Source organism: Podarcis liolepis, assembly GCF_965112155.1.
Source record: "Podarcis liolepis genome assembly, chromosome: 13".
Taxonomy (NCBI): Eukaryota; Metazoa; Chordata; class Lepidosauria; order Squamata; family Lacertidae; genus Podarcis; species Podarcis liolepis.
The window spans coordinates 19478983-19494046 of NC_139573.1; the positions used below are offsets into that span (position 1 = coordinate 19478983).

Genomic DNA, 15064 nt, shown 5'->3' on the forward strand with positions numbered 1-15064 from the left:
CTAGCAGTTCGAAAGCACGTCAAAGTGCAAGTAGATAAATAGGTACTGCTCCGGCGGGAAGGTAAACGGCATTTCTGTGTGCTGCTCTGGTTCGCCAGAAGCGGCTTAGTCATGCTGGCCACATGACCCGGAAGCTGTACGCCGGCTCCCTCGGCCAGTAAAGCGAGATGAGCATTGCAACCCCAGAGTCGGCCATGACTGGCCCTAACGTTCAGGGGTCCCTTTACCTTTACCTTTACCCCACAGGTGATGTTGGCGGAGCGCCGTGGAACGGACGAGCTGTTTGCCATCAAGATCCTCAAGAAAGACGTGATCATCCAAGATGACGACGTTGAATGTACTATGGTGGAAAAGAGAGTTTTGGCCATGGGGGAGCGTCCACATTTCCTAACCCAGCTGCACTCTACCTTCCAAACCGCAGTAATTGCGTGTGGTTATTTACTTGATTAAAGAAACCGTAGCTATTTAACTGTATGCTATTTTGTTGATTAAGTAATTCATTGCATCCACTTAAATTTGCATGCAAGAGAAAATGGATGAAAATGGATGACACAGCAACATCTCGGAAGAGGCATTTCCCCTCTTCTCTCTTGCGCAGGAGGGAATGTCTTCTTATAAGATGGCAGCTATATCTTTTTAGAACTAGTGGTTAAAATAAGTTTCAAAAGGTTGCTGTCCAATTAATTGAGTCACATTCAATCTTAGTTTAGGGGTTCTCAAATGGGTCACTGTGCTTCATTCAGGCGTCTGCGGCATGTCCGTGAGGAACACACACAATATGAATTCTGTGGAATTCCCAGACAGTAATACAATAAAGGGGGGTGGGATGGGAGGAAGCAATAAAAATACAATTTAGAATTATATAGCATCTGGCACAGTGCATTACAATTGCTACTAGAGGCAAGAAAAATAATTAAGAGGTCCATCAAGACCCTTAGCAATTTTCAAGTGGCCCATGAGGGGAAAAGTTTGGGAATCCCTGTCTTAATTGATTTAACTGACTAAGCATTGCAGAGAGCGAAGGGGGCATCCTGTGGTATCTGGATCTTTCACTTTATCTGCCTCTGGCGATAATGGACACACATCCTGTTTTTTTCCCCTTCAAGGACCGGCTCTATTTTGTCATGGAATATGTCAATGGAGGAGACCTGATGTATCATATCCAGCAGGTTGGGAAATTCAAGGAACCTCATGCTATGTACGTGAGTCTCTTGGGGAACTCAGTTGAGAATGGGTTTCTCTCTCTCTCTCTCTCTAGCTGCTCTCATACTGGAACAGCTCTGCTTCTTCACTCAGTTCTTACAGGGCATTTGTACAGTATCATTAACTAAACACCCCCCTCTCAAGTTTCCCCACATTTTTCCTCCTGGGGGCTCGTAAAACCCAACCCTTTTTTGTAGAAAACTCAGTGCACAATTTCCCCCGCTGTATTCCATCCTGCTAGATTGCTCTAGCTGTTTCCTGGGATGTCCTCCAGCCATTTCCTTCTCAATCATTTGTCTTCCCTCTCTAAGAATCAGCTCTGCCACTCCATTCCTTGCATTTCCAAATAGCTTTGGCTTTCTATATCTTTTTTCCTCCTCCCTAAATTGCAGAAGGGGGGACACTACCATTACTGGGAGTGGAGTGGTGGAGAAGGAGTCTTTAACTTTTTCTTCCCACATAATGATCCCAATGAAAATTGCCTTCCAACATTTGGAACAGGTGAAAGAGGGGCTGCCCAGTTGGCTACAGAATGCCAGAGGTTTGTAAGTAGAGCTGCTATTCCACTTCCGGCTTCAAGCAGGACAGCGTTGAGTGCGTGTTGCTAAATTGTCCTTGTCCAGAAGTACCCTCTGCCTGCCTGTCTTTAAATGCATAGTCACTCCAGCCCATATATGATGACACCTGAGAACAGCTTTTCTTACATATCGTAAGACCAGGGTTAGCTTCAAAGGGTGGTCAGGTTGGGCATTTGCAAAGGCCTCGTGTTTGGCAGATGGGCCCACAGTCCCAAGTGTCACTGCACACCCAACCTCTTTCAGTTCAAGATGCTTAATTTAGGGATTCCCCAAATCCTGGAACCTGCACTGCTCCCCCCCCCCCATATTTTTATTGATTTTGCAATAGTATTCATTAAATGAACACAATGACTTTCATACAAAGAAAAATCATGTCATTGTCTCCGCTTCTCCTCCTGTTGCCAGAAGCCTAGTAAGTATTCTTATGAATATTCTATTGTACGCCCTTCACCTATGTTTACTACCTACTTTTGGCATTCTCTCAACAGGGATCTTATATGTCATATCATCAAAATCTCTGGAACATAGTTTTAACACTGTTTAAGAGACAAACTACATATGACCCCTGTCTAAATCCTTTGTGTAACTAAAGGCTGTTATGGGGTGCTAGCTGGATCAGAGAAATAGCTTGGGGGTGTAGGTGTTTAATGCTTACACCTCCTGTACTCTAAACCACAGAGCCTAGGGCTTGCTGATTGGAAGGTCGGCGGTTCAGATCCCTGCGACAGGGTGAGCTCCCGTTGCTCAGTCCCTTCTCCTGCCAACCTAGCAGTTCGAAAGCACATCAAAGTGCAAGTAGATAAATAGGTACCACTCCAGCGGGAAGGTAAACAGCGTTTCTGTGTGCTGCTCTGGTTCGCCAGAAGCGGCTTTGTCATGCTGGCCAGAAGCTGTATGCCGGCTTCCTCGGCCAGTAAAGCAAGATGAGCGCCACAACCGCAGAGTCATCTGTGACTGGACCTAACAGTCAGGGGTCCCTTTACCTTTAACTGTGCTGTTTTCCTGATCTAAATCCTTTGTCACCCGAACACATGCACACTTGCTGTTTGCTCTGTGGCTGATAACATTCCAGCATGGTGCATGCAGTCCCCCTGCGAATGCACTTAGTAAGAGCATAAAATAAAATGTCTAGAGTTCAATGGAGGATTCCTGGTGAAATGTGTACTTTGGTCCTAAGAGCCATGTGTTTGATGATCCACCTCCGTGTCAGGTGAATCAGGAGTGCTCCACATATGTAGCAGAATGAAGTGGGAGTGAAGTAATTAATAGAGTTCTGAGGTTGTAGAGTGGTCTGTACCACTTCAGACTGCAGGTGAGACCTCACATTTAAATACCTTTCTATGTAAGGAAAGCAAGCAGCACCCACTTCCTTCACTTGCAAATGAGCATGGCAGGGAGTTAGCTGGGCAAGAATTTGTTCTCCCTGACGTACTAGATTTCTCCTTGTGGAGAGTTTTTACCTGGATGAGTGTTCAAAAATGTGGCACACACACACCACCCTCTCACAGCGGTCTGAAGTAGTACAGTCTGCTCTGTGGCCTCGGGATTCTACCGCTTCATTCTGCATGCTTACGTATGCCAGAGCTCAGTTTCATGGGAAATTATTACACTCCAGTGAAGTTGTGTAATTGAGTGACCTGAATGTGAAATCGACAAGCGTCCACTTGCTCTAAAAAGAAACATAATTGAGAAGGAGTTTAAAACACCCACTCACCCAACCTCTGTCCAAGCCGCTGAGAAGAACCATGGGAAGTAAGCTTGGGCTACCAATTTTTGCAAGCGACTCCCCTGTCTTAAAATGACATTCAGATGGAATGTGAGAATGACAAGACAGGCAGCTACATTGGAGATAGGATCCCTTTTGTCTGAAAAGCCAGAGTCTTAGGCTGCCTGCACACCATTCATTTAAAGCACATTGTAGTTTACCCCCTTAGAGAGTTACAATTGCCAGCACCCTTAACAAATGATAGTTCCCATGATCCTTTGAGGGAAGTCATGTGCTTAAGATGTATGATGTGTGTAGCAGCCCTCCTGTTCCTGGCGCGCCATGTTGGGGTGTGGAGTGGCCATTCTCCTGTATGCATTTCTGGGACCACTTCATATCTCTAACCTTATCTTAGCTCTGCCTTGCATGCAGAAGGTCCCATGTTAAAGGACTCCTGCCTTAAACGATGGAGAGCCACTTCTAGGTGGACAACACTGTGCTAGGCGGACCATTGATTTGAGATGATAGAAGGCAGCTGCCTGTGTTCCTATCTCCTTCTAAAACAAAGCCAACATAGGTGTAGGGCTGGTGTGTGCAGCTGGAGAAAATGGCCTCTCTGGTAAAATTAGGGTCACTGCTGGACCTAATTAGGTTTGTGGGCTGGAGGTTCCCCATATTTGCTCCAACCACCACACTCTGCACTGTCTCCCCACATACATACATACATACATACATACATACATTGTTCTTCCTATTTATCCTTGCCTGCATTGCCCCTCTATTGCCTCCACTGGGTCTGATTACAGATTGTAAGTTCCTTGGCACAGGGACTGCCTTCTTACTGCTCTGTACAGCACTGTGCATGTTGCTGGTGCCATATAGATAACGGAAAACCTTTAAATTCACAAGAATGAAAACTAACCTGTGTGCCTGCCAACCCACTTCCCTGTTACCTGTAAAGGTTGGTACCTGTACGTGGAATATGCTTTAATCCTAACTTGATGCAGTGGAAAGCAGGTCTACACACAGTAACTTCCAGCCACTTGTACGCAGAATAAAAAGCTCCCTTGTGATCATGCACAAATTAACATATTACCTTTCTGATATGAGTATTATTACAAAGGTGGAGAGTGTGGGAGGTGGTAAGTACTGTGTGGAGGAGCTGTATGGTACTGGAATGCCATGGCTAGTGAGCGTGCCTGCTTGTATTTTTCAAACATCATGTGAAAAGTGGCTATCAGAGCCACCATGATGACTTCAGTGCCGCTGCTAATGAAATCCTTGCCGTGTTATCTCTCTCCCTTCCTCCCTCTCCCTGCCTTAACCCTCCTCACCCTTTCCCCCTTCTCTGTTACAGGTTTTATGCTGCAGAAATTGCAATTGGCCTGTTCTTTTTGCATAACAAAGGAATTATTTACAGGTGAGTCTATTCTGTTCTCTATAGAGGACCCATACTCGACTGCAAAACCCCACTTTCCCCCCTGAGAATCCAGGGGTTCTGGCTCCATCTCTACTTCCCCTCTGCCCCCTCTCCAAATCTCTACAGGACTCCTTCCTTCCTTCCTTCCTTCCTTCCTTCCTTCCTTCCTTCCACTATCAAGATTCTAATAGGCAAAAAATGCTGGCAGCATTACGATAAATTCAAGAGAGTTTTGATGGATGTAACAGTGGAAATCCAATTTGAATAGTTATTGTAAAAAATGCAGGGATGTAAGATATGCAAAATGAACCATGGAACCATGGCTTGCGGAGAGTTGCCTGCATGCCGAAGGCTGGGCGCACTGAGCCTTCGGCATGCAGGCAACCCTCCACAAGCCACGGGAGCCCGGCGCGGGCTCCCATGGCTTACGGAGATCTGCGCGAAGCCTGGAGAGCTAGAGGGGTCGGTGCGCACCGACCCCTCTTGCTCTCCAGGCTTCAGCGAAAGCCTGCATTCACCCCATAGGACACACACACATTTCCCCTTCATTTTTGGAGGGGGAAAGGTGCGTCCTATGGGGCGAAAAATACGGTATGTAAAATGTTTATTTGAAATCGTAAAACAGAAAAATTATTATTTTTTTTTTAAAAAAAGAGATATTCTAATAGGCAAATCATCTTTCATTCTGGATTGTCCTCTTGGAACTAGGAATGGGGGAGGAATTCAGTTTGCATTTAAAGGTGAACATGCCTTATTTGCACTTTCCATAACACTGCACGAACTGAAACATAGCCAGTGGTTGAAATGCAGGCTTCTCCTAATGTTCTCCAGCCAAGTAACGTGCACAAAGATCCATATCCTAAGATAAAGTATGCACAAAGATGCAGACGTACACATAAAAATAACTTATAAAAATGCATTATATTAGGGGAAATTGCTTTGCAGAAATGTGCACATCAAGAAAAAAAATCATACTAGACTGCTGGTGAATTTTCACAAGACAAAAAATCACAAATTGATGTGGAAGACTGAATTTCAAACTGGAAAAGTGAGAAACTGGGAGAAGCTGAAATTGATGAATCTGCCCATCCCTTCTTTACTTGGAGGACGTATTTCCTAGCTGTAATTTGGCACCCTCTGCTGGGCACTCCTATTGCTTGCTTTGTCTCTCCTGCCCAGGGATCTGAAACTGGACAATGTAATGTTGGATGCTGATGGTCACATTAAGATTACTGATTTTGGGATGTGTAAAGAAAACATTTTTCCTGGCATCACCACGCGGACCTTTTGTGGAACACCGGACTACATCGCTCCAGAGGTACAGAATGCTCCTAAGTCTCCCATCCCCAATCACACAACTCACCACCCTTCCAAAGAAACATCAGGTTCCTTCTGCTCTAATCTAAACTCTCCCCAGGAATTTAACCTTATAGGTTAGACTTGTTGCCTTCTAAAAACTCCAGAGCCTTGGTTTCAAATTCCTACCTCTTATGCTCAGATCCAAAACAACTGTATGTGACAGGCACAGCCATTATTGTATATTCCTGTGCCTGGGGTCTAATTTTACAGTTAAATGTGTGGGGTTGTGAGTGGAATAGTTGGCCTCCTCCCCTGCCTTAATTTGCTGTGTCCCTTTCATAATCCGTTTGACCATCAGAGCATTCGGGACGAAGCAGGTTGTTGAATGAATGAATCTGCTATCCCAATTCACCCTCTTGCCAGGAATCTTAGAACTTAGCTCTCCAATGCATGCCTTGGTGACTTATAGACGAGGTTACTCCCCAGAGGACGCAGGTGGCGCTGTGGGTTAAACCACAGAGCCTCGGACTTGCCGATCAGAAGGTCGGCAGTTCGAATCCCTGCGACGGGGTGAGCTCCCGTTGCTTGGTCCTTTCTCCTGCCAACCTAGCAGTTCGAAAGCACATCAAAGTGCAAGTAGATAAATAGGTACCACTCTGGCGGGAAGGTAAACGGCATTTCCATGTGCTACTCTGGTTTGCCAGAAGCGGCTTAGTCATGCTGGTCACATGACCCGGAAGCTGTACGCCGGCTCCCTCGGCTGATAAAGCGAGGTGAGCGCCGCAACCCCAGAGTCGGCCACGACTGGACCTAATGGTCAGGGGTCCCTTTACCTTTACTCCCCAGAGAGGCTCGCTTTGCTACTTCTCTACTAGTTTTTCAGACATTGGGCAAAAGCAACTTAATTTCTAAGGACATTTGGGACCAATTGAATCGTGTTTGTTGCCTCTATTGGGACTTCTTGGTTTATATGGTTTGGATTTCTGTTACTGGTTGTTATTTACTACGTTGCTTACGGTTTTAGAGTTTATTTTCATAAGCTGCTTTGTTGGACCTGTTTGGGTAAAAAAAATGGAATGAAAAAGGTCTGTAGATTTAAAGGACCTAACCTCCCATTTCTACCCATCTTAGATTATTGCCTATCAGCCATACGGGAAGTCAGTGGACTGGTGGTCATTTGGTGTCCTTCTGTATGAAATGTTAGCTGGGCAGGTAAGTATGTTGAGGTGGGTTTTTTTCATGATCCAGTCCAGGTCAAGGGATACATTTGTGGTATCATGGGATGGTTTGTGGCTGTTGCCAAGAGACCTCAAGGCATTAATTCCTTAGTCTAAATATTCCACCTGCCATAGTTCTCACACTAGCTTCTGGTCCACAGCCACCATTTGATGGAGAGGACGAGGACGAACTCTTCCAGTCGATCATGGAGCACACGGTGTCCTATCCTAAATCTCTTTCACGTGAGGCTGTCTCCATCTGCAAAGGGGTGAGTCCTGGCACATCAAAGAGGAGAAAGGCTTTGTGCCACATTTCCTTTTGGCTGCCCTGAAGGTTGAAACCAGGTGGTTGTGAGGGAAACAATGGGTGACTCTCCTTGAGAATAGAAGGACTTTCAGGGAACAATTGGCCGAAAGGTGGGAGGTGCTGAATTCACAAGCTGATTTTTCTGCCCCTGGACATTTTTAATGGACAGCAATAATGGAGGAGCAGGGATCCACAGGGGAGAATCAGCAGGGTTGTAAAGGGTTAAACGCTTCTCCCTCTCACCCAGGGCTGAATTTAGGTTTGATGATGCCCTAAGCTATTGAAGGTAATGGGGCCCTTTATATGTCCAGCTGTCCTTTGTCAACAATGAATTGCCGCTATTTTTTGTGTTGAATATATGCCATATGGCAATTTATGGATCTAATAGGTATCTAAAGCCATTTGCACATAGCAAAATATGTATTTTATCAAAGTAATTGTTATATATCAAAGTTATTGATATCAAAGTAATCTTATATTTTGGAAATGTACATCCAGTTTTTTCCCATTCAATTTTTTGGGGAGCCCCCAATAGAGTGGGGCCCTAAGCTATAGCTTGTTTAGCTTATATAGTTGTACCTCCGCTTACGTATCCCTCTGGATACATACATAGATCAGTTTATTAGTATATCCCTCTGGATACGTAAACTTCAGGATGCGAACATGGCAAACCCGGAAGTATTTTTTTGGATTTCACCGCGTGCACATGCACAGAAGCGCTAATCCGCTTGCAAATTCCTCGGGATGCGGCCCTACCTCCGGAACGGATCCCGTTCGCAACCAGAGGTACCACTGTACGTAAATCCAGCACTGCTCTCACCTCGCTTCCCTGTCTTGGTGCATGCAGATTGGGAGACATGCATTTCTTGAGAGAATGTCCAATTTCCATCCTGTAATAGGCAATCTCGGACTGTGGTCCGCACCCCTTAGAAGAGGAGGGTGTTCCTAGCAAATCTCTTTCTCTTTCCCCAGTTCTTGACCAAGCATCCACTGAAGCGCCTGGGCTCAGGACCAGAAGGGGAACGGGATATCCGGGAGCACGGCTTTTTCCGCTGGATGGACTGGGAGAGGCTGGAGCAGCTGGAAATCCCCCCGCCGTTCATCCCCCGCCCAGTGAGTAGCTTTGGGTCCCCAAATGAGCTCGGCCACATCCAGCCGTGCAGACTCCTGCCACCAGGTGTGAATAGGCACACACCTGTATTTTTGCATGTGGATGGGCACACTCAGGTTGTCCTATGGACCTGTGGCTCAAGCACAGTGTCACGTACCTCCATTAAGAATACATGCATTGCTGTACATTACTCAGGCAGAACTTTGCATATCTACAAATCTGAACCTCTTCACACATTCATTGCAACATGCATAGATCACTTTATTAGTATATTTACTTTCTGTATGCCTTCCTCCAAGGAGTCAAGGCAGTGTACATTGTGCCCCCTCCCATTTTATCCTCACAGCAACCTTATGAGGTAGGTCAGCCTGAGAGTGTGTGACTGGCCGAGGTCGCCTTCATGGCAAAATGAGGATTCAAACCTGAGTTTCCCCAGACTTATTCCAACACTCTTAAACTACTACACAATACTGCCTTTCATATCTATTAATATCTGTAAACACCCACAGACACCAGCTCTAGATATTTGAGCTGCAGCATGCAGAGACCTTCACACAACACAATATAATGACATGCACCAGGAATAAATAAAGCGGTGATCAAGATTCAGGGCTGTATCCAATGTTAGTCATACCCAAAGATCCATTTCAAACTCCTTTCCATTCCCCCGTCTCCCTGAGATGGAAAGAAATGTCAAACAAAACTCAGAAGGGTAACAGAGCGGTGGGGTTTTTTAAGGTTAAAAATTCAAATGTTGTGTTTGGTTTTTAATTCCGGAAACGTTATGAAGGAACGCCTTTGAAGACATAGCAGGTTCAAGAAAGATTATAAAATGGAGAGGGAGGGGTTGTGTTAAAGAAACCAACAGAGATAATACTTATCCCCTTTCTCTTTCCGTTTTCCTCGTTCCCCTCATCCCTCCTATTCCCCTTTTCTTTCTCTCTGCCCCCATCCCCCCATCCAGTGCGGCCGAAGCGGCGAAAACTTTGACAAGTTTTTCACACGGGCACCTCCAGCGCTGACACCCCCAGACCAGCTGGTCCTCGCAAGCATTGATCAGAGCGAGTTCCAGGGGTTCACCTACATCAACCCTGAGTTTGTGCACCCGTCCACGTTGCGGCAGGGGAGCCTCTCCCCAACAGCCCTGCCCCTCTCTCCCACCAGCATGCCCCTCTCTCCCACCAGCATGCCCCTCTCTCCGACCGGGATGATCCCTTCCCCAACCTCCCTGGTGTGAGGGTGTCTCCCGGATGACCCTTGACCCTAAGAACCCCAATTCAAGCTCTTAGAATTCTGCTCCCGGGAGCATGACTCCTGCTCAGAGCTCAGCCCTATAAACCCTACGCTTGACCTTATGACCCCTGCCTCCCCTAGAAAACACTTTTTGTGTTGTTAATTGTCTCCAGTGAGTTGCTTCCCTCCTTCCTTACCTCCACTAGGTGAAACCCAGATCAGTGAGGTTAAGAAAGCACACTTATATCTATAGAGGGATTTTTAAACTCCACCAATAAAATAGGAATATTCCCTAGGTCAAGGCTAATCTTTTTTGAGCATCCCCCAATTAAACGGAGTTTGCGTTGGCACAAAGAGAGAAAACTGTGCCAGGCGTTTCTGTAAAAATGGCCCCTGCAGTACTGTGTTTACAAGGTTTCCCCCCTATAATCAGAGCAGTGGATAGCTTCCACACCATCAGAAATTCCTCTAAATTGACCAAAACATGGGATGGCCTAAGCAGGCAAGGGGGCAACAGACAGGACTGCACACACTTTGTGACAAAACGATGGAAATTGTGGCTGGAATCTGCCCAGAAGACATGCCCTCTGCCCTAAATCCAGGCTGGCCACATGACTGCAAAGTTCTGGCAAATGGGTTGAGTAGGCAGTAAAATGAAGGTGTGTTGCAAAAACAGAGGTCCAAACAGGAAGCAGTCGTGGAACTCCTTAGTTCAACGTGTATTTTTTCATCCCTTACAAAAGGCCATGCGATTGTTTATTTATTTGGCCCTTGCAAATTTTTCTTTGATGAGTTTGGTTTCTCTAATGGATAAGGGGAATGCAGTGGGCATAATTATACTCTGGAATCGAAGAAGCAACCATAAGGTGAGCATGTGATCACTGACCAAAATAGCAGCCCGTGAATTATTATTCCATGTGTTGCTCTGCACTAAGGTGGGGGCTGGGGGAGGAGAGCCCACCCTTTCACTGCTGTCTGTCCTGATCATGAGCTTTCCTTCACAGGGCCATGGCTGAGTGGTAGAGCGAAGGCCGTGGGTTCAATTTCTAGCTTCTCTAGGGCTGGGAAACCCCTAAGGAGAGCCACCACCAATCAGTTCAGACAGGACAAAGCTAGATTGGCCCAGTGGTCTGACTCAGTATATGGCAGCTTCCTCAGTCCCTTTATACAGACTTAAAATATGAAGGGATGCCTAATCTACGTTTAAATGATCCTGAGTATCTGTTTGCCCTGGAAGTAATTTTTAAATTTGGAGAAATGTCAGGAAGCAACACCTTCCTTCCCTCTCTCTCCCTGCCTCCCCTGCTGATTGACTGCTCAGATAATTTCCGAAAACCCTTCTGGTCTTCATCCCTTGCCCTGTTCCCAGATCCTAGTCCTAAATTTTGTCTCCGTGGTGCTTTCCTTACCTGCTACAGTGTGACGATGTAACCTTGAACTCGATAGATCTTACCCAACTTAGTTGGAGCCCTTCGATTTCACGCATAGCTAGGATGCCTCCCTGCACAAAAAGAGTGTAGAACCCCAAACTGGCCCTTCCTCTACACCCCTACCCACCCACCCACCTCACTCTTTGTGACACAGTCCTGCCCTTGTTGAGCCCCGATGGCTCCGTCCCCCATTGCCCCCGGTCCCCAGCACTGACACCTTTGCCTTGCTTCCTTCAACATGGCTGCTTGCATCACCCACTCAGCTGTTGAAAACCAGACTTTGGAAAGGAAGCGATGACAGCAACAGAGGTGGCACGCTAGACTCTGAGGAGAAAATATCGCCCTCCTTTATAGTAACACACAGCATGTCCAAGTGCGACTTTTCTTTTGTTCTTTTCTTTCTCTCTCTCTTTCTCTGGTGCATGGACTATATTACATGAACATTATAGTATATTTATTTATTGATACCTATCTTCCACGTTTCCATCCTGCTCAGTGGACACCGCCAACCCTCTGCATCTGCCCTCCCAAGTTAACACCTGGCAGCCTCTTTCCAGCTTTAAAACTCGAGGTGTGTGGTAAACTGAAGATGGCACCTTCTCTCTCCCCCCCCCCCAAATTCTCTGGGACTCCTCTTAACAGATCATTTAATTTATCATGAATACCCTGTTGCTTTTTGATGTGGGAAAGACACCCTGTCAAGCTTGTGTTGTGAATATTTTTCATTATGTGGCAAAAGACTGGTATTTGTTTTTACCTCATGAGGGAGGCCCATCGAGAACTGGTCTTTGTCCTGATTTGCCCAATGCTGGCGATTTCCGTAAAAGCGAGTGCTCGCCGTGTTAAATGGGTGCGTGTAAGATGATCCTGGGGTGTCTCTGCTGTGCCAAAAGTTACAAAAACTGGTCTTAGTCGGCGACTGATTGATGGGCGGAGAAATAATTATATTCTGCTGGCAGGTCATGTAGATGAGCCAAGCGAAAAATTTCAAGGCCATTCTCTTCCCTCAGTGGCGTAGCGTGGGGGGTGCAGGGGGCCCCGGCCGCACCGGGCGCAACATCTGGGGGTTAGGGTGCGCAAATCCACGGGTTAGGGGGCGCAAATTACTTGCCTTGCCCCGGGTGCTGACAACCTACGCTACACCACTGTCTTCCCTTCATGCATCAGGCTGCAGATTCTGGTGCATCTGGGCCAACAGTCCCTCTTTACCTTTCTCCTCTCACTCTGAAATTGGTGGAAGCTAGATTCGGCCTCTGTCACCTCATGCCTGCCCATTCTATGCCGACCTCATTCCTCCTTCTCTGGCAGAGGGTTTTTATCAAGCACCCAGCAGGCTATAAGCTTGGGCAAATGGGCGTCAAGTGGGTAGCCCTCTTCAGCCCATCCCTAACTCAGCAAGGGCATGGGGTTAAGAGCGAACATGGGAGCTAGACCACAAGTACCTTGTACCTACCTAAGGAAGAGATAGCCTGTCGTTAGACCAGAAGATGTTGGGATCCAGAACTGCTGCGCTCATGAAAGATGAGTAAGATTGCTAATAGGACCGGAATTGTTCTCCTGAGTCATTTCCAGAGCTCTTTCCCCTTTGGTCTGCCTGATCCTTCCAGCACATCAGTCTTCCGCCAGTTTCCAGCCTCGGTCTTTTTTCTCTTTGCTGACATCCCTCCCACCCCCGCAGCTTGGGAATAATCCACGCACACCTCTTTCCCTTCGGCTTGTGGTTCCCTGTAGCCAGTACCATAGATTAATGGACTCACCTATGCATTTCAATATAAAAGATATTTATCCAACCCACAGTGTGCCTTGCCTTTCTGTCTCTGTGTTGGTTGGCGAGACATTGCGTTGTCATACTGGATGAAAGGGACTTGGGCTGCATTCCCTAAGCATCATGACCAGGGAGTAAGAAGGGAAGCACACAGCGGGGTGGCACCCTTCACCTGACCCATGTTTGCTGGAAGGTGCAGGGGAGAGGCAGCGGGGAGCATCGTCTGGTGCAAACGCGGCAGCAGGAGCATGAGATTGGTTCTGCTGATGCATTTGCACCAAGCCTACTTTGCTGCTGCTTCGCTCCTCCCCTTCTACCTCCTGGTAAGCAGCAGGAACTCAGCCAATCTGAGGCCAGGTGAGCAGCAGGACCTCTTCACATTATAAATAGCAAATGGCATCTAACACCATGCAAACTCTGTGCAAATAAATCGGCAAATATTCAGTGAACAGGTCATCAGGAAGCAACAAAAGGTCCAATTTGCTGGTGCCGGTGAGAAGCACATTTGTTGCATCAGGGTGCCAAATCTTCTTTAGAAACACAGCCTGAATTTACTGGAATGTGATTGACTCTCAGCCCAAAATAGTGACAGTCCAGCAGCAGCCCGGGTTTTAGCCACTTTTGCCCAGATGAATCCTCCAGAGAGTTCTACAGAATTCCTACAAAGTTTCCATGTCCGGATCTTGTCCAGGAATGTTGTCTAAATTGATGCAACCCCATGTGATTTAGCTGATCTCCACCTGAACAGAGCTTCAAATGCTGGTCAAGCAGAGAGAATTCGGATCTTCCCTGCCACATCTGGGAGAAAAGATCAGGCTATGATTCACAACACAGTTAAAGTGGAGTTGGGTGCAGACTACCCAGGGGTAGACAGCATCACACCCTGAGTAGTAAAACCTCATAAGCTTAGAGGGACTTGCTCTCATCCCCAGTGAACATGGGGAGGATCACAGCCTTGTTCCGGCTTAACAGAGCAATCCTAAATAAAGAAAACTATAAATTATGCACCTGAATTACCCCTATTCCAAACTCCATTCAGGACGTTTTTTTCTTACACCATTCTTTCTCTGGCTATGTTTTGCTGGGTTGCTAAGTTGTCCCAGAGTTGAAAGGTGTTTGGAATAGGTGCAAATCCTTGCCCCGCCCCTGGAACACTCCTTTTTGGGGACATGCTGATGTAAGTTACACCAGTTTTAAGTTCTGCCAGCTGTACCCCAGTTTAGGGAGTTAAGCTGGTATATCTCCAGCTCAGCTAAGCTTAGGGACTTATGCCAGCATAGCCCCAGCTGTGCCTAGTCTCAGCGAGGAAAGACCAACACCTGCCAAATCTCATGCTGTTGGATTTTGGGTTTGGATTGCATTGTTAGGGAACCTGGTTTATGCATGCCCTTGTAAACATTAATCACATGCACTCACAGATCTACAAATCTGGGATTCTTTTGCAATATGGTTTCCACTGATGGAGTTGGTGTAGGAGGCTCCTATTTAAAGTATGAGGTGTTTAAGGGAATAATCAGAGGCTCACTTTTCTGTCTTACGCCTCCATCCCCCTCCCCTGCTACAAGCCTGTCTCCCAAATCTCCTTGATTGGAACAGTCCCCCTTGTATGTTGTTGTTGTTGTTGTTTAGTCGTTTAGTCGTGTCCGACTCTTCGTGACCCCATGGGCCAGAGCACGCCAGGCACTCCTATCTTCCACTGCCTCCCGCAGTTTGGTCAGACTCATGTTTGTAGCTTCAAGAACACTGTCTAACCATCTTGTCCTCTGTCGTCCCCTTCTCCTTGTGCCCTCCATCTT

At 46.7% G+C, this 15064-nt stretch overlaps 1 protein-coding gene across 1 annotated transcript in view; it reads left to right on the forward strand.

Annotated features, from left to right (window-relative positions):
* PRKCG (protein kinase C gamma) overlaps positions 1-12513 on the forward strand; it is a 50590-nt gene extending 38077 nt beyond the window's left edge. Inside the window, exons 11-18 of the mRNA XM_083471756.1 lie at positions 247-420; positions 1107-1198; positions 4844-4906; positions 6086-6224; positions 7337-7417; positions 7584-7691; positions 8702-8842; positions 9805-12513. Of these exons, the coding sequence (XP_083327882.1) occupies positions 247-420; positions 1107-1198; positions 4844-4906; positions 6086-6224; positions 7337-7417; positions 7584-7691; positions 8702-8842; positions 9805-10077 (1071 nt within the window). The 3' untranslated portion in view covers positions 10078-12513. The remainder of the gene's footprint in view (positions 1-246; positions 421-1106; positions 1199-4843; positions 4907-6085; positions 6225-7336; positions 7418-7583; positions 7692-8701; positions 8843-9804) is intronic.
* Positions 12514-15064: the final 2551 nt, after the last annotated feature.